The 25,747-nt window shown below is 40.1% G+C and overlaps 2 protein-coding genes across 23 annotated transcripts in view; both read left to right on the top strand.

Annotated features, from left to right (window-relative positions):
• Positions 1-505: 505 nt before the first annotated feature.
• On the top strand, positions 506-3,935 carry sumo3b (small ubiquitin like modifier 3b). The gene is made up of 4 exons (XM_032530215.1): positions 506-682; positions 1,631-1,759; positions 1,927-1,998; positions 2,879-3,935. Exons 1-4 carry the CDS (start codon positions 662-664, stop codon positions 2,942-2,944), a joined length of 288 nt encoding a protein of 95 aa, XP_032386106.1. The 5' UTR covers positions 506-661; the 3' UTR covers positions 2,945-3,935.
• Positions 3,936-8,072: 4,137 nt separating this feature from the next.
• Positions 8,073-25,747, top strand: part of fmnl2a (formin-like 2a) — a 50,129-nt gene continuing 32,454 nt past the window's right edge. For all 22 annotated transcript variants that reach the window (XR_004334183.1, XR_004334182.1, XM_032530209.1 and 19 more), the window contains exons 1-3: positions 8,073-8,084; positions 8,143-8,719; positions 24,214-24,297. Coding sequence is in view for 20 of the 22 variants with exons in the window: in XM_032530209.1 (XP_032386100.1) it covers positions 8,606-8,719; positions 24,214-24,297 (198 nt within the window). In the remaining 2 variants the exon portion in view is untranslated. The remainder of the gene's footprint in view (positions 8,085-8,142; positions 8,720-24,213; positions 24,298-25,747) is intronic.

The raw sequence follows: 25,747 nt of genomic DNA, 5'->3' as shown, positions 1-25,747 counted from the left end.
TTTGAACCAAGTCTATGTGACCAACTCAAGACCTAGTTGTAACAATGTTAAATCCCCCAAAAAATATTTGACACAACTATTTTTGAGAGTTGACTCTATGATTAAGAAATGTTTATTATCTAAGACCCTTTTTATTCAACACGTGGAATGTTGACCCTATATGTGACGACCCTCCATGCCATGTCTGCCTGTTACTTTGTGTGGATGCTTTCCTTGCTGGTACAGGGGTAGGGTCAGCTCCTGGGCTCATTAATTAAATGAGCCGGTTTATGACACCTATATTAGCGATGGTCTGCTTTCCAAAACTATAAGAACAAATGATTACTATGATATTTCTGGTTGGTCAGTTAGGTTTCTGAATTTGTGCATCTTTAGTTCAATTCTTTGCTCTGATTGCCCCTGGCCTGAACTAAAGGCTGACGTTGCAGAAGGGCCCTTTGTTTTACCTATCTCGCGGGACGGCGCAAATTAGCTTGCGCGCTCACGTATCCACGCCCCCGAGGAAAAGTGGAGCACGTGACCCTTTTGGTCGAATCACATTTTAAATTTCAGTGCGCGCTCCTGCACAAACGACGAAAGAGCCGGAGGAACTGATAACCCGCTTCAACGTTAACACTAGTCCGTTTCTGCCTTATTAATCAATCCTCGGAAAAGTACCACAATGTCTGAAGAAAAGCCAAAGGTCAGTAACGTAACTTGGGTTTTTTTTCGAAGGGACAACTCATCCAGGTTTGCTGCTTATGCCAGTTGTAAGTTAACGTTAGCACATTCAGCTAGCTAAGCTAGCTCTGCTTCCAGGCTACAGATGCCGCATTTGAGCGGGTTCGACGGAGAAAACAAAGGTTGACCAATTTGCGGATCTTGTAGCTTTAGGCGCACAGTCGTTTGCATTCTCCCACCATATCAGCATCGACTACTGCAAGCTACTCTTTGGCGTGCTGTTAAATTGAGATGTTTGTCAACGTCGGCATCAGAGATTGCCAGTGAAATGAATGATTTGTTTTCCCTTTCATTTGTGTCTTTCTGCGCCAATTTGAACATGGACTAACGTTAGCTTGCTATGCTAACGAAGGGGAGAACCGAAATGAGCGAGTGCGGTGTTTGGATGGTGAATCCTTCCCATGGGACCAAGCTTATCGTGTCAAATGTTAAACATGAAGAGGATACGGTGCTATCTTCATGGAAGACTATTTTCATATATTTCCCATACATTCCCCTCTGTTTTTTTTTTTTTTCGTCTTCGCTGTGTAACATGATGTGCGTGCAATGGGGCAAGCATGATTCACTAGTCGCACTTCGAATCTCGGGGGAAACAAAAGATAAGCAGCATGTAGGAGTCGAGATCCTTCCATCATCAGTACTGGAAAAAGAGCATTCACACGCATCACCACTGTGGGAACAGGCCTTTCATGGAGCAGCCTATATCCTGCACAAGCTGTGTCCTAATTTTTACAGTCTGTTGTGTCCCCACATCTTTGGCCACCTTATTTGTACAAGCTACAGTTGGATTAACATGTGCCACCACGCGCTATTGTACTTGCAACGGTCCATCTTTACAATGCCTTAGTCGCAGAATAACGTCACCATAACGCTGGTAGGCTGCTGCTGATGATGAGTGTTTTTGTTGCAGGAGGGAGTGAAGACGGAGAACGACCATATTAACCTCAAGGTAGCTGGTCAGGATGGCTCAGTTGTACAGTTCAAAATCAAAAGGCATACTCCGCTCAGTAAACTAATGAAGGCATACTGCGAAAGACAGGTAAGTTCATTCTTAAAGACTAAAACATACACGTTGTGGTAACCATATACTTCTGACTTTATTACTAAATATACGAACACTAGAATACATTAATAAAACATCTGAGCATACGTTTTTGTTACCTTACTGTTAGGCAACATCTAACTAATATGCTATTTCTGTTACAGGGATTGTCAATTCGTCAGATAAGGTTTAGGTTTGATGGACAGCCAATTAATGAAACGGATACACCTGCACAGGTTGGTGAAAACGGGACTATACAACAACAAAATCCAAAATATGGCAAGCTATTACTGAAAGACAAAGTGTTATCTATATATATATACACATATATTTCTTCTAAGCACAAATGGGTAAAAGCACTAGTGTATATGGTTTTACTTTTGGTAAGCTGTGGAGAGTAGAATTGTAATGTGACATTATTAAAATGGGAAATAAAGTGTTCGTGTTTGTAGAGTATACATTAATTCAGTAGCCAATATCATATTGTTATTCCTTAACTTGCACAATCACTGAATGGATACAACCCCCAGGAAATAGGAATCCATGCTCCAGCCTTGATTTTTAAAATAATCTCTGTGCAATTGTACAGTATTTATGTTTGCTATTGCTAAATGTTGGATTTGTGAAGGACAGGTTGCCACTGTTAAAACAGTCTCTTCGTGTTGCGGTCATCATTTGGAGTTGATCATTCTAATGATCTAATATGATTATCTAGCTGGTAGATAAAAGCTCATGGGATGGGTGTCATCTTTATTGGATCAAGGTGAAAATAATAAAACCCAACACCAAGACAGTCTTACATTGAGGGTTGTGTCCAAGCTAGTACCAGTATGATGCCAGAGTTTTGGTACTGCTAGCAAAGCAATAACATTCAATACCTTACTGCGAGGATAAAAATACATGTTTGTTTTAATATGGAACTTCAGTTGATGGAGCAGAGAATAATAACACAACATTGCTAATCTAACTAGGTGTTTATGGCACATTTTAATGCTTGTTGCAAGACACATTTCTGTCGGTACCAAAAAGTATTGAGGGTTCGATACCCAACTCTCTACTCCTGAGGATAAATACACATTTACTCTAGAATAATTTAGTTTTGTTCCTTTATTACAGCTCGAGATGGAGGATGAGGACACAATTGATGTATTTCAACAACAGACGGGAGGAGTCTGTTCTTAAGTCGGATGTGGACTCTTGGAAGAATGTCCACGTCATTATTTTCATGTTGGTTTTCACTTAATTTTTTCTTTCTTTCTCTGTGCTTGGTCAGGCTGTTCACAACAAAAGAAAGCAGGAGGTTTTTTGTCAGTGCCAAAATCTTAACTTTGAGATGCAGGGTAATTTTTTTAAAGTGTTTTATTCACATAAATGGATGATTTGAAATTGTCCAAGGCAGGGACATGTCTCAGATCAGATATGGCTCGTAATGAAAGAAACCACTGCTTTCTGTTGATGTTGAAATGACCTCATGCATGCCTCATAAAACATAAGCTGAACTACATGCCAAAATCCCCCCCCCCCCCCTTTTTTTCTCTTTTGTTTTAAAGTTTCCAGATTGTGTCAGCATTTAAATTTCAAGTTAGGCTCAACTGTTTTAAATTCATGCTATGGAGGAGAACTGCTGGATGGGAGCCTGTGGTTTCTTTCTGTAGATGGGAAATACATTGTTTTATTTCTCATGTAATAAACTTTTATTCTTTTTCTAAGGAACATTCAAAATAATGTGTATGTTCAAGAAAAAAATACTTGTGCTGAGAAAGATCCATATGGATGGTTTACCTCAATGGTAAATAAAGTACAGTAATGTTTCTGGACCAAAAAGCTAAATGAATAGTGTTCTTTTATAAAGGTTTGGGTAATCTGTAGATGTAAAGGTTACTGTAACAGTGGTCTTTGTTGGCACACAGCAGGACACCAGTTCTTCAAATGTGTACATGGATTTATTCCCACCTTTTTCAGGACTAAAATAATTCACCTTTACCACTCCCTAAATTGAGTGTTTCATCTAAGATTATCTATTTCAGTCAGTGTATAAATTAATATGGAGTCAACGCTGTGCTGCCAATTTGAATGTTTGTCCAAACTCTATCCAAACAGATGCTTAGTTTGTTTGACTGTGTGTTGGTAGAATTTATGCTTTAAAAGAATGTCCACCTTCATTTAAAAAAAACATTTACATAAACGTTTATTAGATTTGCAGGGTGACAGAAGATATCCCCATTTTTTTGATTTGTACATTTGTTGTCTTTATTCTGTATGCAATAAATATAGTTTGATACTCAACCTCTTGCATTATATGTTACCTTCAATTTCTGCGGACCTGCTATACAATTAATATTTCAGCTTTTTTTTATTATATGCAGCTATGGTTTTTGAAATAGTCACATCTTTGTTCTACATAAACTTGCAGCTGTTTACAGACTGATAATGTTGAAATCGGTGTTCCTAACCTGGATGGTGGTTTGTATCTTTTGACCAGAGGTACAAATTAATGATGGCCACTAATTTATGGTTCCACCCAGATGTGAAGCCCCGGAGCAAAGGTTAATTTAGTCTTGATAAAGCTTTTGGAATTAAGATGAAAAGTTTCAAGAATGTGATTATAATTAGTCTACACCAGTGTGGGTAATGCACGTTACGTACATTAGAGGGCATTGTAGATTTGCAGGATCAATGCTTGCTCTTCTGACTACATCTCTACTTGTGGGAATGACTAAAGTCTCCAGCCCTCAAAATAAAAGACAAATACACATTTGTTGCTGCACTCTAGCCTTGTGAGGGCCATAACTTACCTTTAGTCGTCTCTTAAGGGAACTTCATTTTACAGATGTTACTTAACTGAGCAGCCAAATGAACTCCCTGTGAGCCTCCTCGCACAGTGGTTTGATTGTGCTGCCTTTATTTCTGGCATTTCCTTTGCATTTTATATTTCCTTGTAGATATATCTGGAATCTCATATTTCCCCAAACCGTTCAAAGGTGCAGCTGCAGAGGTGCCCCCTCCCCCAATACATTAAAAACATCCTCAGTCTGTATGTATATATTGTATAGAGGAACACACAGACTAACTGTAACAGGCAAGATTCCTGTCAGTGCATTATTGTTTTTTGTTGTGCTGAGTCACCATCAGCTGTCTCAGAGATGTTTGTGAAGGCAGCACATGCCCTCAATTGTTTTTTTCACTGCAGTTAATGGACAGACGCTTTGTGTTATTATTGTCTTAAAATTCATTGTCTGTCTTATGTTACGCACTGCCCTACTGTCAGTGTACTGTAAGGTCCATTTGTGTATTATTGTGACAAAATAATAGGTGAATTATTGAGTCCAACTACACAGTCACAGCATTTAGAATAGAAATGAATGATTTTGAATATGTTTTTTATATGTTTGAGTTTATGTTCATGTGTGGATGAGAGATATATGGGCATAAGGACTAATAATCTGTATGGACATAAAATTACAAACTGGGCCCCAGTCCCAGTTTCATGTAAAAACACATTTTACATTGATAAGAGCCTTCAGGTGGGCCCTGTTTGAGATAGTGATGCTGTTCTTAAATGATGCATGTTCCTGATTAATTTGTGTTTAATCAGATTACCACACAGTAAATGTGGGGCCATGTAATATCCAAGCACACTGGACACATGCACAGAGTAAGGGAAGCAAGCGGGGGTTAACAGGGGCCCACCTGCTTCATTCTGCTCTGGGGCTTTTTCATAGCAGATTACATCGACCGTGGTCCTTAAAAATATAACACACTTTCTTTCCTATTTTCCGATCATTTACTCATTACTTGTTTTTTTTCTATTTTTGTAGTCACTTTAGTGAACGTTTTACACAAAATTTAGGCTGCAATCTGTAACAAAGTAATACATGTGTCATGATGAAAAAAGGTCAGAGAGAAGGAAACAATCATGTAGAATTTAGTTTTATTATCTCTATACACTATTTAAAATTGAATAACAGTTTAGCATCATCTGTCTTCATTATAAATAAATAAATTACAATAAAATTGTAGTCGTATCACTGTAAATCCAGATTTTAAGAATTTACATTATTCCTAAAATTTAATGTTTTAAAAGAAAACAAATATTTATAGAATTGACGTATGTCTGTAGTAGAGATGAGTAGTGCGTAACTTTTTTTATATTAATAGATGTTCTGTTGCTAAATGAGTTGATACAAAGCTAACTCTTTCTGTAGTTCTCAGTGTGGCTATGTTCAGAAACTGGTGTTGTCTGGCGTTTTTGCACGCAAAAAACTCGAGTGAAGATAATTCCCTGTTCTGAAGAGTCCATCGTGTTTTTTTTAAACCTCCGTGTCTTTGGCCAATAGCAACTGCATGGAGGAGGGGTGGGGGTGGTGCTTGATCACGGAAGGCTTGTTTCATGTGTATGCGCCGACAGTTTTGTTGTCATTGCTTAGAATTTCTGTTTTGGTAGACGGAAACTATGCACTATAGCTTCAACTTAACATGCTTATTTTAGACAACATGACTCCAGAAAAAAAATAATTTAGTTTACTGTTGTTTTAAGTAATGAGTAATTAGTAATTACATTAATACTAATGTAAACTGGATGTGTCTACTGCATCAACTTACTGCTCTGTGTTAATACCACCTGATCTGTTAAGTTTCACTTTGTGTGAAAACTCAGTTTAACGATTTAAGGCAACGGGTTTACACGCAAATTTATAGTAAAGTCAACTAATTCGGGTTAACATAATAAATATAAATAATATTTATTGGACTGAATTTTTCTTCACAGTGGTAGTTGCTCTTGATGTGTTACCAATTTCACCAGAATCAGCAGCATCCTCTGAGTACATAAAAGTGCACAAACATGTAGGCCTGATACCCAGTATACACAACCACAAGGGGAGGGATCTTCAGACAGAGCAATCATCTTAACTTGGAATAAGGATCATATGAGGTCAGTCAGCCGTGTTTCACATTCTGTGTCCATGCCAGCAACCTCAGATGTGACAGCCTCCCCTGTTGAATCAGTCCAGCAGCCTGAATGAAACCACTGTGCATCTGGAGAACCTCTGGATCGTCTCCAGAACGCTGCAAGCTGATGTCACCCTCTTGTACGTAATGTGGTCCCCACCCTCAGCAGGTCAGATTGAATCCCAAGGCATGTTGAGGGAGCATAAATGTGTCAGTGGAAGCTTTATCATGAAATTGTTGTTGTTATAATAATTGTTGTAATAATTCTTGAGTTTTTCTATGGGCAATGAGTGAACAAATGTATTTCCGGCACTGGATTTTGGATCACTTTGAACTATGTCTTTGAAGCAGTAGACATTGTGACTTGTGTTTTTCATGTCAAATTGTCATTTGGGAGAAGAGCCCATTGCTCTCTCTCAGGGATGATTTTAAAGTTAAAAAATCTCAAATATACAGTAATCTGATAAAAAAAAGACCTGTATTTGCTAATGGTTTTATCCCAAGGCTGATTGGCTGATGAGAGATGTTAGACAACAGTAGGGGGCAGGAAAGGTTAAACTAGTCACACAAAACCATCAAGTACAAAATTTAATTATAGAAAACGTTTTTTTCCCCCAGTTTGCCACTGAAAGCATATCACAGAGCCTTCTGAAGATAAAGTAATTAAAACGGCTGAGATTAATATAATGCACCCACACTCACACTTCAATTATACAATTCAATTCCATTTGGTACAGATACAGACAATAGACAGACACACACAATACAAATGTGCAATAAATAAGAAAAGAAAGAAAAAGAAAAAACAATAGTCATACGTACCTTTATCTGTAAGTAGGAAGATTCACTTTTCAAGCTTTGGTTTTCAAACATGAGTAAACTCAGGATATAATCATGCTGTTTTAAACCACATTAATTACATGTTTAATTACACGAGTAGTTACTGAGTGCAACTTCTAGATGTGGTTTACACATTTAAGAGCAACTTTGGGAAATACTGTCTAATATGATTTTTAAAGTAATTAGCCTACTCTAAAACTTGGCTCTTGTAAATTTACATGTGGTGTCACATGATCAATATTTAATAGCCTTCATACACGTAGGCTTACAAATACACCCTCAGAACACACGTTTTAATGACATGTATCCTACATAAATTGAGGAAAAGCACGTACCTACAGTAAATTATTCAATACAAAGAGTAAAAGAATGCAATGCATAGATGTAAATGTAAATGTCTGATGCGGGATATCTCTCACGATGGACTCGAAGTACCACAATGCAACATTGAAAAATATCATCTCCTAGCTACGGGGTAAAAAGTGGGAGGCTTGCCCCCTGAAAAGACTCATTGTAGGGAGTGTGTGTGTGCGTGTGAGTGTGTGTGTGTGTGTGTGTGTGTGTGTGCGCGTGTGCGCGCGTGGGTATAGAACCCCCCTCCTCCTTAACTAGCTGGTCAGCAGAGCAGCGGAGGGATTAGTGAAGCCAGCTCCACTCTCTACTAACAGACGGAGGGGGATTGCAATAAGCGTGAATCATGCACGTCGTCATTACTACCGGCTGGGAGTGGAGCCGAAATTGTGCAAGATACGGATAACAGCGAAGAAAGGTCCGTGTGGATCCAGTCAAGTTTCGTCTCCTTGTTCCGCCGTGAAAATGCCTCACCAGGGGCTCTGCTGCTGCCGCTGCTGCCTCTCGGACCCGTCGCTTTATACTGCCTCCCTCACATGTGCTTTTATGTTGAAGAAGTAACCAGGATATATTTAGACCTGTAAGGAGTCTGTGAGAGCGATTTTCCAAAGGACGTACGGATTTTTTATTTTCCTTTTCGCCGTGCGGGAAATTGTCTCAAGTGGAAGAAAGAGGGAGAAAAGTTTTACTGGTTGGTGAAACATGGGGAACGCAGGGAGCATGGACCAGCACACTGATTTCAGAGGACACAACATGCCTCTGAAACTACCCATGCCGGAGCCAGGTGAACTGGAGGAAAGGTTTGCAACCGTTTTGGTAAGAAAAAAACCCAAACTCTACTTTATCTGTCTTTTCTTTGTTCCCTCCATGCTTCGGTGTCCTGGGTCGGGACAGCTGTGTGTAGGTTGGACCTCTTGTTTGTCCAGAACGCCTGTCCTTTGTTGTTCAGAGAAAAGGGGTATTCCGAAAAAAAAGGCACTTGTGTCAGAGGTACAAGAGATTTGCATCTGTTGCACTGCTAGAATACAAATGTGAGAATGAGGTAACATTTTCTGAAGCCTTTACAAGCCTCATCAAAGTAGTGATACAGTTTTAGTAGGACTGTGAGCACATTAATACTCAATTCTTTTTTTGTTTGTTTGTTGACTCAACACTTTTGCGAGGCTTTCTACTTTTTGCTACACCATGCCATCAAACATCACAACTGGGCTGCCCTGACTCCAAATCCAAGATAATAAATGTTTACTGTACAGCAGTCTTCTCATTTAGCAGCATAAGTCCAGCCTGGATTCTTCTGTACATTTCCAAGTGTAGTCACACAAGACACCTGCAGTCAAATGATTGTTTTTATGGCAGTCTTTTCCCCAACTTTATGAGTCCAGACGCTGGCTCACTACTGAAGCTCTAAGTGCCCAGCATGCCAGCTCCCTTTTAAAACATCTGTCACATCATAAAGTGTCAATAGCATCTGTCAACAGTTATGTTACCTGGGAGTGAATGCTGAACATTCTTCTTGTTGTTGAAAGATCCTCTTGACTTCACAGTGCCTTCAGGTCAGGAGAAAAAGTGATTACATTGATGGTTGACAAATACTCCTATTACCAATATATTGACTGATTTGTGGACATTTTAGTTGTAAAAAGGACTAAAGCAAGAATTATGTTCTCTTGTGCTCTACAGCGTTATTTTAGAGACCTTTTATTGTGTGTAAGAAACACCGGTTTGCTGATGAGAAGAATTTCCAGCACACAGCCCAGTCAGTGAATGAAGGCCTAGTAGAAGAACAGTGCAGTGAAGGTGACATTTGAGACCTGGCAAAATGTGGGTCAAACGTGATTGTTGCCTGGCCTACTGCTGTCATGAACATTAGCTGCTAAGTAGAATGAATGCGACTTGAGCAAGCAGCATGATAGATGTGTTTAATTTTCGATCTATTTATCGTTCCTTCTTTGTTTTTGTTAATGTTGGCAGCACAGACCTTTTTTTAGCCCGTAAGCAAGAGAGTGGATCAAGTTTAGGTGGACGTAAAATCATTGTGTGCCACTGTTGTGTTGGGGTGTGATTGCTGCTTGTCAGACACTGATGAATCTCATTCTGTGTTGGATGCATTAGACTTTGGGATGGAGAGGTTTGATGTAACACCAAAGAGGGATTTGGGCATCTTTATAATCATGTCTGCTTTTAGAATCACCTACTTTATTTTTATTTTTTTTATATAAACATTGAGGTTTCCCCTTTTACATGTGGGTTTGTAAACACTCAGAGCAATAAATGTCAGGGATGAGAAAATAATTAGGATCCATACATGTGGTTTACAAAACTAGGCTAATCCTTATTATGCTTTCCAGAAAAAAATCTACCTGTCTAAAAACTCGTGGATTTTGTGGGCTGGCTGTCAGAAAAGCCGATCTTCACAGCATGTCAGGAACTCCCTCCCTTCCTCTTCCCCTGCTGCCAGCATGATGCCTCAGCTCTTGGCGGGACGGACACCCTCCAGGATTAGAAGAATTTATCGCTATATTCACAGCATTTAGTTTTATTTACTGCCATTTAAACCCTAATGTGTCTCAGCTGTGCCTGATGGCACTTGGCTCTATTGATTGCGGGAGAGAGTGGCACTGTGACTCTGATGACCTCACTTCAGTTTGAACAGCAGAGGGTGAGGAAGATACCTCGTCACGCCTCTCAGTCGTCTCGTATCCCAACATATTCGTGATTAACAGTGCTGATGAATCTACATTTAGGTGTGGTTGGCTGCCGATCTGTTCCTTTATCAAACATAAAATGCCTAAAAGACAATATTTGCAACAATTACATATAATTTGGACTTCCCTGAACATATTCTCATCCTAGCGGTGGTGGAATAGCAGCAGGACTGTGTAACTGCCACTTCTAATATGTTTGATCAACAGGCTAGCACTGGAACGCAGTAGGGAGCCGTTCGGATTAAAGGCTCGTGCTGTGCCACTACAGTCTAACACTTGTCTCGCTCAACCCTTGAATTTCTTATCAAGGACATACAGTCTTTGAATTTGGGTCCATGCTTTTGAAAAGCCCTTTTTTTTTAATTATTGGTTTATGACCTCCATCATCTGAGCGGACCACAAAGACACGTAACCACATGTATAGAATAGGACTAAGTCCTGCAGTAACATTTATAGATCATCAGCTGTACAAGTTAGTTCAGTCTTAGATCAAGATGAATAAAACAAAATCTAATATTAGCAATTCCAGCAATTCCTGATTTCCTCAGTTATATTAGAAAATACCATATAAAAAAACAACTAAATAAACAAGACTAACAATCTGATGAAGTATTTGATAACACTTTTTGGTAGTTGGTTGGCAGTATTTGCTACTTGGTGTTAAAGGCACATTTCTGACAGTACCCATAAAGTATTGATATGTCATACCCAGCCCTATTTACTTATTGTGTCTGCTCGCAGTAACAGTTGGAGATACTAGGGCGGTTTGTTTCTATATAGAAGAAGATGATGAAGAATGTGGTTGAGAAAACAGTTTCTGCTGAAGGTTAAAAACCAGGAAACATGCGGGTAAGCGGACCTTGAGTGGAGATTGTTTTGTTTCCAAGGGTAAGAAGCTCCATGAAGATATTGGCTTTTTTTTTAAAATTCATAATTAAATATGTCTAATCTTAGTGATTTTTCTATGTACACCAACACACATTATACTACTTTTTGATTACTGTCGCTTACCTGACGGTAAGAAAAAAAAGTCCTCACCAGGAAATAACTTTTTTGCCACGTCCATAACGTCTTGTTTGTCTTTTTGCAGGAACAGCATTTTATTTTAAGCTAGGTTTGACAGTTTGACAATTTATGTAAAACTACCTTCATCTGCTACGCATTTCCAAATTGTGTCCATTTAACATAACTAAACAGACTTTTAACTGACTTTAGCTCATTTACAGCTAAAGTCGGTTACATTTTAACACACCTGTATTATACCAGCATTTGCACGCATGCATATTAGGATTTCCAGTGTTATATTTTAGCTCAGTTTAACTTTTTACTAGTCATATACAATGATCTGGCTATGTAATGTAGTTCCGCTTTCTCAAAAAATGTAGGGGATTGTTGCTGGCTGAGTCTGCATTTTTATACTAAATAAAAAGCTCTCATTGTAGCCCCGGAGCTAAGGACAGATCTTCAAAATAGACTTGGGTTAATTGTAATGCAGGGCCTCTGCCGTGAAAGGCATGGAGTGAGGTGTATATTAAACCCAAATATGCAGTGTTTAAAGCATGAGGGGCCGATTTACACGCAGGTCTAAGATGGAAGTTATTCATTGTTTTTTTTAGTGGGCAGTTTGCTGCTCTTTGGTTTTTATGTCTTGTAAATGTTACTGGTTGTAGTGTTTTGGGGGCTTAGGTTTTCCCATATAGCATTCAGGGAAAATGGCTCTGTAGTTAGTCTGGAAAGCATGTTTGCAAGTCTTCACCTCTCTTGTGGTTGCCATAGTGTTGGTGAGACAAGTCTACAAGAAGAAGATGGGTCACACATGATGATTAGCCAGTACCAAAGTAGCCCTCTTGATGTTTACTCCGCACAGCAAAACGCTGAAATCCCAGTGAATCTCCTGGTCATATCAACATCCCGATAGATAATCTACTCTGCACTTATTGCCTTATCAGTCCAGCACTGTCAACCATTAGAAGACATAAGCAATGCTTCAAAGTGGAAATGTTGTCTCTCAGTCGTTAAGTGCACGCTGGCTGAAAGCATGTGAAATTACTGCAGTCAATCTTTGTGAGTCACTGTACAGAATGAGTCTATATGCTTCGTGCTGAACCACAGGAAAATGACTCTGTGTAGCAGGAATTCAGCTTAGGCCTCATGTCTGCTCCTCTGCCTCAGCTAGTCACAGAGCTGACATCAAATAAAATTATACCCACATCCAGGATACCATCCACTTCAATCTCAGGGCTGTAGTGTTTGCTGAATATCACGACGGCTGTCAGGGAGGCAGAGGAGTTTACGGCCGTTGCTTGTTTAAATGCCATATGGGGGTAGGCTTAGCTGTTGTTGTAGCTGCTCTTCTTAACAGTCTGTACAGATTACATGTAAACTACTTTATTTAAAGGCTGCTGAAGCATCCCGAGCTGCTGTTATTTGTGCTGTGTGACCCTGCATGAGTAACCGTCACATTTAACTTAAGTGTAATATGTTGCATTGACAGCATGTTAAATGTGCATGTGATGTTGAGCTTGTGAAGTTGTGTCCCCAGGCATCCAAAAACATGCATTAATGCTGCTTTAAACGTTGGCGTTGCCACCGCTTCAAACACTGTATTGTTATGGAAAAGACTATTTTCAAATGTTTGTGGCGCATTTTTTATAACTACTATTTTGTGATTCTACTCATCTACATATAACCTCTAATTCAGACATATAGGTGTATGCACAGATAGGTAAAAACCTGAAAAAATGATGACTTTCAAACAAAGCATGAGGAGTCGCTGAATGGTTGTGAGTGAAAATGATTAGTATCACATCTGGTCTTTGCTGTCACCACATCTCCACTCACCTGAATGCCATGGGAGATTTCAGACTCTCTTCCACCACCAACAGAACATCCTTATGAACTCAAAACATATGTTTTTCCCTCCAGTGACATTTTACAGACTTGAGGAAAAAAATAGATAAACTTAGGCAGTGGCATTATGTATACACATTTAGTTTATTCTGAAAGACAGTTTGACTTTGAGAATTTCACAGGGCGTCCGTTAGCTTGCGATTTCATTACACAGTCATCCATCTATCTCATACATTGCTATATGGGACCCAGGAAGTGACTAAGCTAACCCTCCTAGTTTTTCGATGTTGACTCTTCTTCATTAAAAAGCAGAACAATGGGTATTGTCTGAGGAGCAGAGGGTGAACACTGGTTGAATCCCGTGCAGCAGGCCCGGGAAACAGAGCTGCTCTTTATTCTGTGGAGAGCCCAAGACGGAGCCTGGCACTGGACCCAGACCCGGCAGGCTGCGAGAGGCCACCACACGTACCCGTGTGTGTGTGCGTGTGTGTGTGTGTGTGTGTGCGCGTGTCTGTGTATGTGTGTATACTGTAGTTGAAGCCCCGCGATGCTCACCCACCAATTAGCCATAACAGAGCTGAGCATGAAATGCTTGGGGATCGTTGACATCCGGCAGCCAGTTTGCAGGCCTTTGCAGCCTCTCAGAAGGAGCGGTAAGGGGTGCTGCGGAGATAATGTGCCGCTCAAACTCCGAAGCAGAGCCTGGAGGCATCTTGCCTGGCTGGCAGAGGGTCATCTGATTATGTGGGAAAAGGTCCCTCTTGGCTGTGTACAGGCACCGCTGAGATTGAAACCACTGGGGCTTCAATCACTACTGTTCTCAGTTTAGTTTTGACATCCGCACATTTGGGGGTGGTTTGGTTTCTGCACTGCAGCGTGGGTGGCGGAGAGTACTGACCATGCAAAGCAATATTGACTTTATAATGTTGCTGAAACCTTTCTGAGGGTTTTCAGTATGATCATACCCTGTTTAGGTGCTGAACTATGACCCTCTGTCTCAGCTACAGAATAGCAAGAGCAGTTGAGCTTTTTTCTTAACATTGCTTAAATGTTGTACTGAATGTCTTCTTTGACAGAACAAGAACCTTTCCCTGGCAGGATTTTGACGTCACTCCTTAGTGAGGCTTTAGTTTCGGATGTAGCTTCGTTATTGGCCATGAATATCTTTGCTGTAGGTCTTCCTGCGTAAGGAGCAGGTGTACGATGAGGCAGCTTGGAACAGGCCAGCCCGGTCTTTTTATGTTGGTCACAGCCAGTTACCAGTGTTGTCCAACAGAACCCGTCCAAGGGCCACACAAAAGAAAGGAGAGTCAATGCACTGTGAAAAAGTGCATTATGGTCAGGATCTGTCCGAGCTCCAAGATGGCAGCTGTGCTAGTAAAATGACATTGCCCGGCTGAAGTGCTGCACAAAAGTGGGTGTTTACTGTTAAGAATTAGTTGATGTTGGTGTTGGGCCAAGTCTAGAAAAGCCTTCAAATGTCTGTGGCATTGTGACATATTGGTGGTGTGTTGTGGCTTCAGGGTCAGTTTTATCTTTTGTTGATATTATTGTTGTACTCTTTTAGGGGCATCAAGTGACGTTGAGTATGTTTACAGTTTTGGATAAGGCTTCCACTCTTCTGCATATGCCTCATGTTGTTTTTATCTGTTGACTTACTGCTATGTTAGATCTGCATGGTTATGGTCTAAGCTGATGTTTTTTGGTTGGAAGTTAGAACACATTGTTCATGAATTACTTTTCACAACCTTGTGCAATATCTACACCCTGTCCCTTGATCCAAATGCAGTGTGCACACTGCACACACTGTTTTAACAAACAGTAACACCAGCCCTAACTTGTAGTCTAATAGTTGGGAAGTTGAAAAGCTGGCTCAGCTTATCACTTCAAAGTAGCCCCGTTTTCTTTTCGGCTTTTCTTCCTGAATGTTTTTTCTTGAGACAAATGTTGCTTTTGACGCTGCCAGAGTAAAAACGACTTTCCAAAACTAACATCTGCAGAGCAGAATGGGAGGTCCCGTTGCATTTGAATGGATAATCACTGAAGTACATTCAAATGCAACAGGACCTTGCCGGAGTTTGATATAGGCCCCATCACAGCTCGAGAGCAGTCTTTTTTTTCAGTCTTTATTGGTTAGAAGATGTGCCTCTCACCCTGGACACTCAAAACGAAACCATGGCAGAGTGCACCAGCCTGACCAGGGTTAGGATCTAGATTTCCAGTAAAACTCAAAAGCCCAGACAGGGACTTGACAAAATGTCCTGCTGAAGGGTGCTTGGGTAGCTCACCTGGTAGAACAGGCGTTTATATATAGAGGTTTACTCTTTCTCTGACATGCGGCCATTTGCTGCATGTCGTTCCCCCTCTCCCTCCCCTTTCAAGTCTAAGCTGTCCTATACAAATAAAGACCTAAAAAAGATTCATAGCACCTTGTTGTTTTTGTAGACTTTGGTTCTTTTTCTTTCATAGGGAGCAATACCCAGTTTATTCAACTGGTATTTGGTTAGAAACGCATTTAAGTAGTTCTCCCACAAAATAGAGCAAATCACAGAATTGACCATGACGGGATCACAGGCTCAAAGCAAATAAAAAATAAGTGAGCAGGGAATTTTCAATGAAAGGCTTGTAATAAATAAGTCACAACACAATGCATATCAGTTTCTCATTGTAGTGAGTGAGTAGGTTCAGTCAGGTATTTAGATATTTACAAATCTGACAGTGAAGACACAAATTGGAATTGGGCCAATCATGATCCAAATTGCTCTGTGGGTAGCTACTTGTCCACTCTGCAGCTTACTCTGCTTCATGCACTTCTACTAGGCCATCGGGACGGCTGCTTGCTGCAATGTTTTCTGTATTTTGTAATAAAATAAATATTGATATGGTCAGCAACCATGTGCTTATGTTATCATGAAGTCACTGCGTTGGGATTGCTAAAATCATAACTACATATTTCGATAATAGTAGTGGTAAATAATGTGTTTTCTTTTCTTTTCCATCCTTATAAGATGTTGTATTGAGACTGTTTTCTACATGTATGTTATTGTTTTAAAACAAAGACTTTATGGAAACATGCTTGTGTTGTTTCAAAGGGACAGTCGCTTGATTGTGGCCTCGATGCAGAAGGAGAAAGACGTTTATTGCACCACAGAAACTATTCCAGTGTGTTGAGCCTAGACTAGTATTTATTTTTTACAGTTACGTATATATTAGTAGTTAGGTAATGTTGTGTTACATCAAGAAGTTCAAATAACGCAAGAGAAGATGCCCACACACTGACAAAAAAGGATACATTTATTACATATTCATAAGGTGACAAACATTAAATTGTGAATGTTTTGGTTATAGGACTTTCGCAAACTCAATTTACAGATGTATGTTGCTACATCGCGACTTTAAAGATGAGTGTGTGGTTAAAGTGGGATGTTGTAGTTAAGAGAAGACCGATAATAAGATCTAAAGGATTATCTTTAGCAGCATTATTAAATTAGTCTGCCTCCTTTTTGTCAAGTCATTATTTCCGGTTCATCCAACTACCACCTACAAAAATAAAGTTTGTTGAAGTTACAAAACGTAATCTAAAGGTGTTTTCTTCAAACCTTTTTTTTTATAACAACTTTCAAGCAAACCAAATGATTTCATTTAAAAAAAAACTGCATTTACACTCGGGCTTGCCATTGTTTGTCCTTCAGACAAACAACTTTTCAGAATCATATTCTTTGTTTGCTTGTACAAGAACATGGACTCCACCTCAGTCAAGACACTTTCGCAATCTCGCAACATCTGGTCTGGCTGGAACTCATCTGTGTTCATGTATCACTTGTTTTGTTTGGACAACTTCCTGCTGCTCCAAACCATCTCCATAATGTTTCCGGTATTTGGATAAGGTCCGGCATGAAAGCCATTCTGTACCACGCCAAAGTGATTTTGCCCACAATGTAAACATTGCACCAGCCTTTTTGTAATGCACTTTATGTTTGCCCACAACACAGCCAAGTAAGTGTTTTTTTAAGTGTATTCCCCCCAATAATTATTGAACAAAAGCTAAAACAAAGAAGCTTGACTTTCCACTCAAATTGCATTAGTTTTGGACAGAAGTTAAATTAGATTTCTTCCTCTTGCAGCTGCTGTTTGCTGTGGGTATCTCTGTCATTAATCACATACATTATGGTGTTGCATTTCTGTGTTCAGGCTTAGTAAATGCACTTCCAGTTAAGTAGTTTGATAACATTTGGGACAATGTGGAGAAAATTACACAAATACTGTGATATCTTTCACCAAGAATAGCTGGTGATGAACTCCCGTTAGTGGCTGTACGGTTGGCAGAAGAACAGTAAGATTACTCTGTTCTCCCACTGAGGTAAATGAATGGAATTTCATTGGAATGTGCTCGTATGGGGGGAAGACGATAGGACAGGCTCAAACATTTGAACCTACCATTTGGCCGAGTAGCATTCCAGCAAACAGCTTTACAAACATAAACACTATGTCCTGATGGAGGGGGCTGCTGAGCCGGAGCAGGGGGTCCTGCGGATTACAAAGCTAATCTGAGGACAGACAGGGGACACCTGTGCCCTAAAAGAACGCCAAGGATTACAGAGCCACGCTGCGCTAATGAGGGGAAGACAGCTCGTTTTGGAAAGCACATGCCTCAGGGCCGCCCTACTCCTCTTTCCCTTAGGCATCATCACTCACCACCACCCCCTTCTAAAGGATTTTGATTCTTAAATGTCTGGACTGCAGGGCTCCTCCACTTCCCGGCAGGGTAAACAAGAAGAGAAATAACTGAAATGTATGTGATTCAATTGTGCAGTCTGTCACGTATTGGTACACCTGTGTTTTACAACTCACAGGGTGGCCTGCAGCGCTAACATTATAACTATGTAAATGCCTTAAAACATACTCCCCTGTGACTGATGAAGCAAGCATTGGGAAAGAACAGCAGAGCATCCATTTCCATCCAGAGTCATTTCCAGAGTATTGAGCAATTTGAAAGTATTTGTTATGACTACTCATCAATAACTGATGCAGTAAGAGATTTTCTTGTTGTGGCATGTAGTGCAGTGTCTGTAATGCTCATTTAAAAAGACTGCAAGGGGTTTTAAAAAACTAATAAATCAGAGGTTGGAATATTGGTTTGAATGATGCAAACTAGGCGTTTCAACAGGAAGAGATACAATCTGTTCAGGCCATAAGTTTAATTTTGACTTGTGTCATATCGCAAATGGCTAAGAAATGTTTTTTTTGATTTGGATCAAATATTGTTGGTTCTACTGGCTTTGTCTGAAAGACTGGAGTTCTTCTGGTTGTGGTGCATTAGGGGGGAATAGGTAGAGCTGGAAGAAAGAGGAGAGCTTGGGCGTGTCTCAAACTTTTTGCAGCCCAACTCCTCAAGGATCAATCAGTCCCTGCTCTAAAAGATATCTGAGAGGTGCCTGAAAGGTGCAGCACTGCACCCTTTTGTTTGTCTCTGTCTCTTGGTAATGTGTATACTATTTGCATTAGAGAAAGTTAACACAGTGAAGCATGGGCCTGTTTAGGGAGCTAAATGACTCATCACTTTCACCTCCAATTTTTGACTTTGCTTTGTTTTATTCGGCATACATATTACTCCATATTACCACATATTATTAACAAAACAAATGCTTACATTATATTTTCCTCTTCTGTTGAGTACACTCAAATCAGAATTGCTTATGTTGTGTTCAAGAGCTTTTACAGACAACTTTTCTCAAGTACGGTGTTACACTCCACTTTGTCTATAGTACCACAGTTTTATTCCTGTTGGTAAAGTACTTCACACATATATTAAACTTGTTCAGTATGGTCTTCTGATGAATTTTCTTACAACAAGTGCACACACTGTCTGCAAAACATGAAAGGGACAACCCCAAAGATCATCCTGTTTGCAAACCTATGCTTGTAGAATATTCCATTTGAAACTCGCCATTCAAATGGATAGCTTCTTGGTTTTGTTAACATAGTCTTGATCTTTTCACAGTAATAGCAACTAAAGCCGGCCCTTCATGTGGGCTGTGTGTTTGCTTTTGTAGCCAGCTGTGCTGTGAAGGCCGTGGCTCTGCAGACCTCCTGGAAGGTAGTGGGTGCCTGGTGGGCTTTGAGCCAGGTGCCTATTTTTACTCTTTTTGTGACTCAAGTTGCTTAATGATACATGGACACTAATACGTTCTGCACCTCTTTCTTAACCTTGTGCCCTGATGTGAGTTTAACATTGACCTTTATGACATCAGTGGCAGCTGTTAAAGTTGAGCTTCTGGTTGTCAAACATTTTGGACTGGATCCGGTGCTGCATAGCTGCACCATGGTGTGGTGAGAGCTGATCATAGGCGTTTGCAACCTAATAGCAGAGGATGACCACTCTGACCTAGGATCTTGTAAACCTGCCAAACCTTAACAGTCCACACCGTTGTCCAGGCTGTGTTATTGCAATAAACCATTATGTTCTTTTTCAGCTCCTGTGTCGTTTAAGTCCAATGAAAACAATACCGTGTGTCACTGGGCAGAGAGGCGGTTTGTGTTAAAAGATTTACTGCTGTTCAGGCTTTTGGTTTGATTGCCTTTTAGTTGTGTCAAGCCACATAGGATACTGTACATACAGCCTAACTGTTATTGGATAAACAATTGTTTGTGACTGACCTTACATCATGTCAATGAGCATAGTGCAATAAATGCTGAGTCTTATCTTGACTTTTCTCTAATAGTTTAGAGTCTGTCATAGGATTTGTGTTTAAGCTAATACTCAAAGCTTTAGTTTTCCCCAGAAGTTTCAAAGGAAATACACTCATCAGCAGTACAGATGTGGGACAGCTGCTCCGGAGATGATATGTCAGATTGGCAGCATGAAGAGAAGCTAAAGATGTTGAAGCATTGAAACCCCACATTTCAACAAAAGAGGGTTTGTTATCCTGCACTCAGTAAATTCCATAATTTCCCCATTGTCATCTTCATTTTGTTGCTGTCTGAAAAGACTTTCTTATGCGTTATTATAGTTCATATCAAATCTGCTTGTTTCTGACTGACACTGATACTTGCTGTGGTTGAACAAAGTGATAATTTAAGTTTTTGAACAATCGTCAATGCCTGTGAAATAGGTCAAACCTGTCATAATGCTCCTAATGCGTAAAATTTAGGTGCACGTATTCGCCAGGAGGGTCTGCCATGAGGTGTTGGTGAAAAGCTGCCACACCCACCTCAACATCACCCTATTAATAACAGGATTATACTGCACACACACACACACACACACACACACACACACAATAATAGTGTGGTTGTAGACCTCAGGCAACCTGACCCCAGCGAGCTGAGTGCCTGTCACAGCTCATTAGCATTTGGATGAAATGAAGAGAAGTGGTTCTTTGCTTTAGTTGGAGCCTCACCAAGCATGGAGCTGACAGCGACTCAGCAAACCACCCATCCAGTCTGTAGGAGCACAGCACCTATATCCAGCACCTACACCATTTCCACGAACACTTCTCCAATATCCAGACATAACAAGACAGAAGTCTAGAAATAACGTAAGGATTTACCCTCCTTTAATTTGAGCTTGCCACCCACTAAATGCAACTGACAGCTTTTACTTTTCTGTGTAATATAGTAAGACTATTATTGGCTCTTGTCATTTTATGGGAGTGTGTAGTCGGGTGTTAAATTGTATTTTACCATGTTAAGAGAAAGAAAGTGGGTATTAACTCTAGTCATCTGGTTAGTGGCCAGACTGAGTCAATAGAGCCTCTCCGACTCCCAACACCCTGCAGTCAGCACAGCAGCAATCAGCCGGCCGGCAGCATCTGTTGAATACTAATGTCATTTACTGCTTCCTCTCATGGAGGAGCTTGGACAGGCTACACCCTGTGTTTGTACCATATAAAACATCTTAATACATTAATAAATATTGAAAGCAAATTGTGCTCATATGTTGGGATTTCAGTTAATTTAGCAGGTTTATTGGCACACCTGTGGAGGAAATCTATTGAGCTTCATCAGTGACTATTTAGAAAAGCAATTAGCCATGCTAGGGACTGCAGATTAAAATGAGCCTGTATGGATACATCTGGCACATTTATGTGTTGGACTCTGTTCTCATGTTGATTAATGTGCGTTATCCCTTTTTAAATAAAGAATTCTAAAAAAATAGTTAAGTGGCAGGGACAGAACGTAATACAATAAAAAAATGACATTACCAGTTAGCATAAATGTCTACAAACTGCTTAACTCTAAATTGTTTGGCTTCTCTTTTTCTGTTATCAGTTAACTCATTTGTATACAATCTATTGTTTGTCTTTACATTAGTCTTCCTCTCATTAGTAAGATAAAAAGATGTACACACGCCCTATACTTGCCTTCCAGAGCAGTTCTCTCTGCATTGATTTTCTTGTACAAAGGCAGTCTTTAAAAATTAAAATGGATGATCGTATAGATCAATAGCTGAGCCATACTATAATAACAACAATATGAAAAATAAATACTTTTTAAACTCCAAAGCGTGTAGGGGATCAGACCACTCGATCAGTGTCAGACTCTATCCTGGTATTACTTGCTCATGGAAAAAGGCTGGCTCCCAGGATATTGCTTTTCCTCCTGCTACCCCTGCAAGCTCTGCTGGGAAATCCAGTGGAGGAAAAGTGGAGGCTGAGCGCTGAACACACTCTTATAGATGATGCAGCCCATTGATGGAGAGAGAAAAAGAACCCCAAGCTGAGTGATGGCCACATTTTCCCCCTTTTTCTACCCTTAGCAGTGGAAAAAATCTCCCTGAAACATGTGTAATGTATTTTCTGAAAACTGCAGATGAAGGATGTAAATGAAATACGTTTAATGCTCGTAGCCTTGTATTGTCATTTTTTTTAAATAAATTTTTTTATCTCAGGATTTATTTTTAGTCCGTAAGAGAATTGTTTATTGGCGAACCAATCTCCAGCTGGGCCGCCGCAAGTTTTATTTCCGTTTTCTTGCTGACGTATTTGCGTGTTCTGTGCTCTCCATACTGTAGGTGGTACGATTTAAGTGCTGGTTAATTGCTTCAACCTTTTTTTAACTCACAGGGCGGGGTGAGTCATACAAAAATAAAGAAAGGAGTTGTACAAAACTTTTGGGAGGATTGGAACTTATTTTCAGCCACATGGGTCAGATTAGATTTGTCCTAAACAACACACAATTATCAGGAAATCCCTCTGAACTACATGAAATAGGAATATAGTAGTTAATGCAATTAGGAGAATGAGAAAAGAGAGAAAAAGTACTGACAAAGTAGTAGTGACAAACATCTGACTTGTTTATCACTTCTACGTACTTGCTCACACTCTTATTAACTCTCAGTGCACTCTCTTAGGACGTTTGGTCACTTGATGAGTGTTGAGTGACTGTTATTATATGTTTGATGCAGTATGTCAGGGTAGGGCTGGACAAAATGGAGAAAATCTGATATTGAGATATTCTTTCCCTAATCCCTCAATGACTATATTGTGGCAATATTATAAGGTTTACAATTGGTGCTTTAACAAAATATTTTCACAATGAGATTTTATATAAATAATCATCAGTATTGTAGATATAATGGCTAAGTGGGTAAAGGTAAAAATAACAGAAGAGCTAGAACAGTCTGGTAACACAGAAAATGGCATGACTTTACTGTAACGCAGGCTTTAAAACCAGGAAAAGACAACATTTAAGCCATTTACGATATTACGATTTCCAAAATCTAAGGCAATATCTAGTCTCATATCAAGATATCAATATAATATCGATATAGTGCCCAGCCCTATGTCAGGGTCAAGCTTGGTTGCCTGGTTGTCGAATGTAAAGCGTTGACTGAGACAACACAGCTTAGATGTCTCCTCTCTGCCTCTGTCTCATATGAGGGACCTCCTTTTCCCAGCTGTGTTGTAAGATTTCCACTGTCTGCAGTTATTTTGGGATTGTCTTATTAGTGGCTTTTAGTCTGCCATATATTTGGTAACTGCGTTGTAGGAAATGGAAAATATTTAGCTAAGATGTTTTAGCCAGGAGTAGATGTGGTGGTTGTAGGTTTGAATCATTGTCGGGAAATGAACACAAAAAGTCTGAAAGGGATAGAAAGCAGCTGCGTTTAGTCTTGTTTCTTGATTACCCCAGCCAAGGATGAGGATAGAGCATGTTAACACTTTGTGATCAACATACATTAACTTGAAAACTAATGGACAGTTTGGCAGCATGATATTTGCGTTGTAAATTCTTGTTCCAGAGAGGAAGAAATTAATTTAATTAATTAATTCAGGTGACCGTGTGAACTTTCCCTGGCATCACCATCATACCACACTTTGGCTAATATAAGTCATTTTTCATCTATTTATTACAAAGTTGAGTGGGAAGATAAGTCCCAAATAGAGGGACTCAAAACAATTAATTGCTGACCTGCATCAGTTTAGGCTTTTAAGTGCCATTGTTTGGTTCTTAAACTCTAAAATATGGTTGCTTGAATGTAGTATATAACCTGATATTGTGAGTGTTTACTGTGTGTGATTCTCCTGGAAAAAATGTGAAAGTTCATCTCTCTTTACACTGGGTAACAAAGCATGAAAAAAATATGCATCTCACAAATAATGCCAACAGACAATTCTCTTGCATACCTGCCCCTCCTGTGTCTGAGCTCCATTGTTTATAGTGAATTTGAGATGGCAGTTTTTACCGGACTCATGTGACTGATGCTGTTTAATTACCCACATCAAATTAACTCTGACCTTTTCTCTCTTTCAGAACTCGATGAATCTTCCTCCAGACAAAGCGCGACTGTTGCGGCAGTATGACAATGAGAAGAAGTGGGAACTCATCTGCGATCAGGTGGGCATCTGTCACTCGTCTATATGACTATGGTGCCATGTAGTGCTGTAAAAGTCACAATTAATGCACCGTGGCTGCATAATTACCATACTCAGGAGAAGAATTATTGAAATTATTTAGCTGAAGTTCAGGAGTTATTTCACTCAACTAATCAATCAGTCTTCGATACAATTAAACAAATCAATCCTGTATGTACTGTCTCACCTATCAACTGAAAATGTAATCCTGGAGAAGGTCTGTCCCACTGTGTGTCGTGACCACAACACTCATGCTCCATTGTATTGTCTTTATCCTTTACACACTGCCCTGGCTGTCCTGGTCAAGTGGGTTAAGTGGCGCAGCAGGGCGCATACATCAGTTAGCCAGTTAAAGATCTTAGTTGGTCAATGGCGTCAGCGCTGCATGCAGGAAATAACAGAGGGTGCACGTTGTGCAGGGATCTATGGTCTGAGTGCTCCACTCAGCCTTCAACCCTCTTGCCAGATAGTTTTTCTGCCTCTCTTAGCAGTGAATAAAAACTGAGACAATATCAAGACCACCACCCACTCAAACTGTATTGATGGCCACTGACCCTGAAGGGAACGGTGCCAAAGAGAGCCCACCAGGCTGCAGACCGACAGTCACAGATCCTCTTTCATTTCGGAGTGGACTCTATGTTCCCCTGTCAGACCTGAAGTGATAATGGTTGCTTTGCCTTTTATTGTCAGTAAAGCAGTTCCCAAAAACATTTCCCAGTGATTTTGATGACAAGCATTTGGTTTCTTGATACTTTCTCACTTACTGAAAGAGAACAAAATACAAGCGTGTCCACATGAATCACTGTAATCCATGTTAAATGTATCTACTTTAGGTGTGAAGTTTCGTACCTACAAGGCATTGTATATCATTCGCTAGTCAAATTCCTATTGTTTAAACATTCAGGAATATGTAAATGTATATATATATAGCACTTTTCCAGTTGCTCAAAGCGCTTTTACATCTACAGGAAACATTCACACACATTCATACACTGTGGCCGGGGCTGCCGTACAAGGTGCCTCCTGCTCATCATAAACATTCACACACCGATGTCACACTACCGGTCAGCTGCTGCATGCACACAGGGGTAACTTGGGGTTCAGTCTTGCCCAACTTCAACAATGGCTGCAGGCGGGGATCGAACCACCAACCTTCCGATTGGCAGGCAACCGCTCTACCACTGAGCCACAGCCGCCACCGAATATGATGAATTAGGGTGCTTTAGATCATACATAAAGACCTATTTCTCCTATTTCCACGACAGCACTGGCAGCTCTGGGAGGAAAGTACTTTCTTTGTCATAGCTACAGTGAATCTATTTGTGTAATCATGGCAACAATGATGGAGGGAGGCGGAGATGACAGCTACATCCTCTTTGAAAAACAAGCCCCCAAATGCAGCCAGAGGTTGAAATATTAAACATTTTTTGGGT

Source organism: Etheostoma spectabile, chromosome 11, assembly GCF_008692095.1.
Source record: "Etheostoma spectabile isolate EspeVRDwgs_2016 chromosome 11, UIUC_Espe_1.0, whole genome shotgun sequence".
In the NCBI taxonomy this organism is placed as follows: domain Eukaryota; kingdom Metazoa; phylum Chordata; class Actinopteri; order Perciformes; family Percidae; genus Etheostoma; species Etheostoma spectabile.
Note: the sequence above shows the minus strand (reverse complement) of the source record. Positions and strands in the feature narration are given on the sequence as shown.

Bases quoted from the DNA above. Each gene is read 5' to 3' on its own strand.
- sumo3b (XM_032530215.1), top strand. From the start codon at position 662: ATGTCTGAAGAAAAGCCAAAG. The intron at 683-1,630 runs GTCAGTAACGTA...TTTTTGTTGCAG, and splicing joins TGTCTGAAGAAAAGCCAAAG to GAGGGAGTGAAGACGGAGAA. The intron at 1,999-2,878 runs GTTGGTGAAAAC...CCTTTATTACAG, and splicing joins AAACGGATACACCTGCACAG to CTCGAGATGGAGGATGAGGA.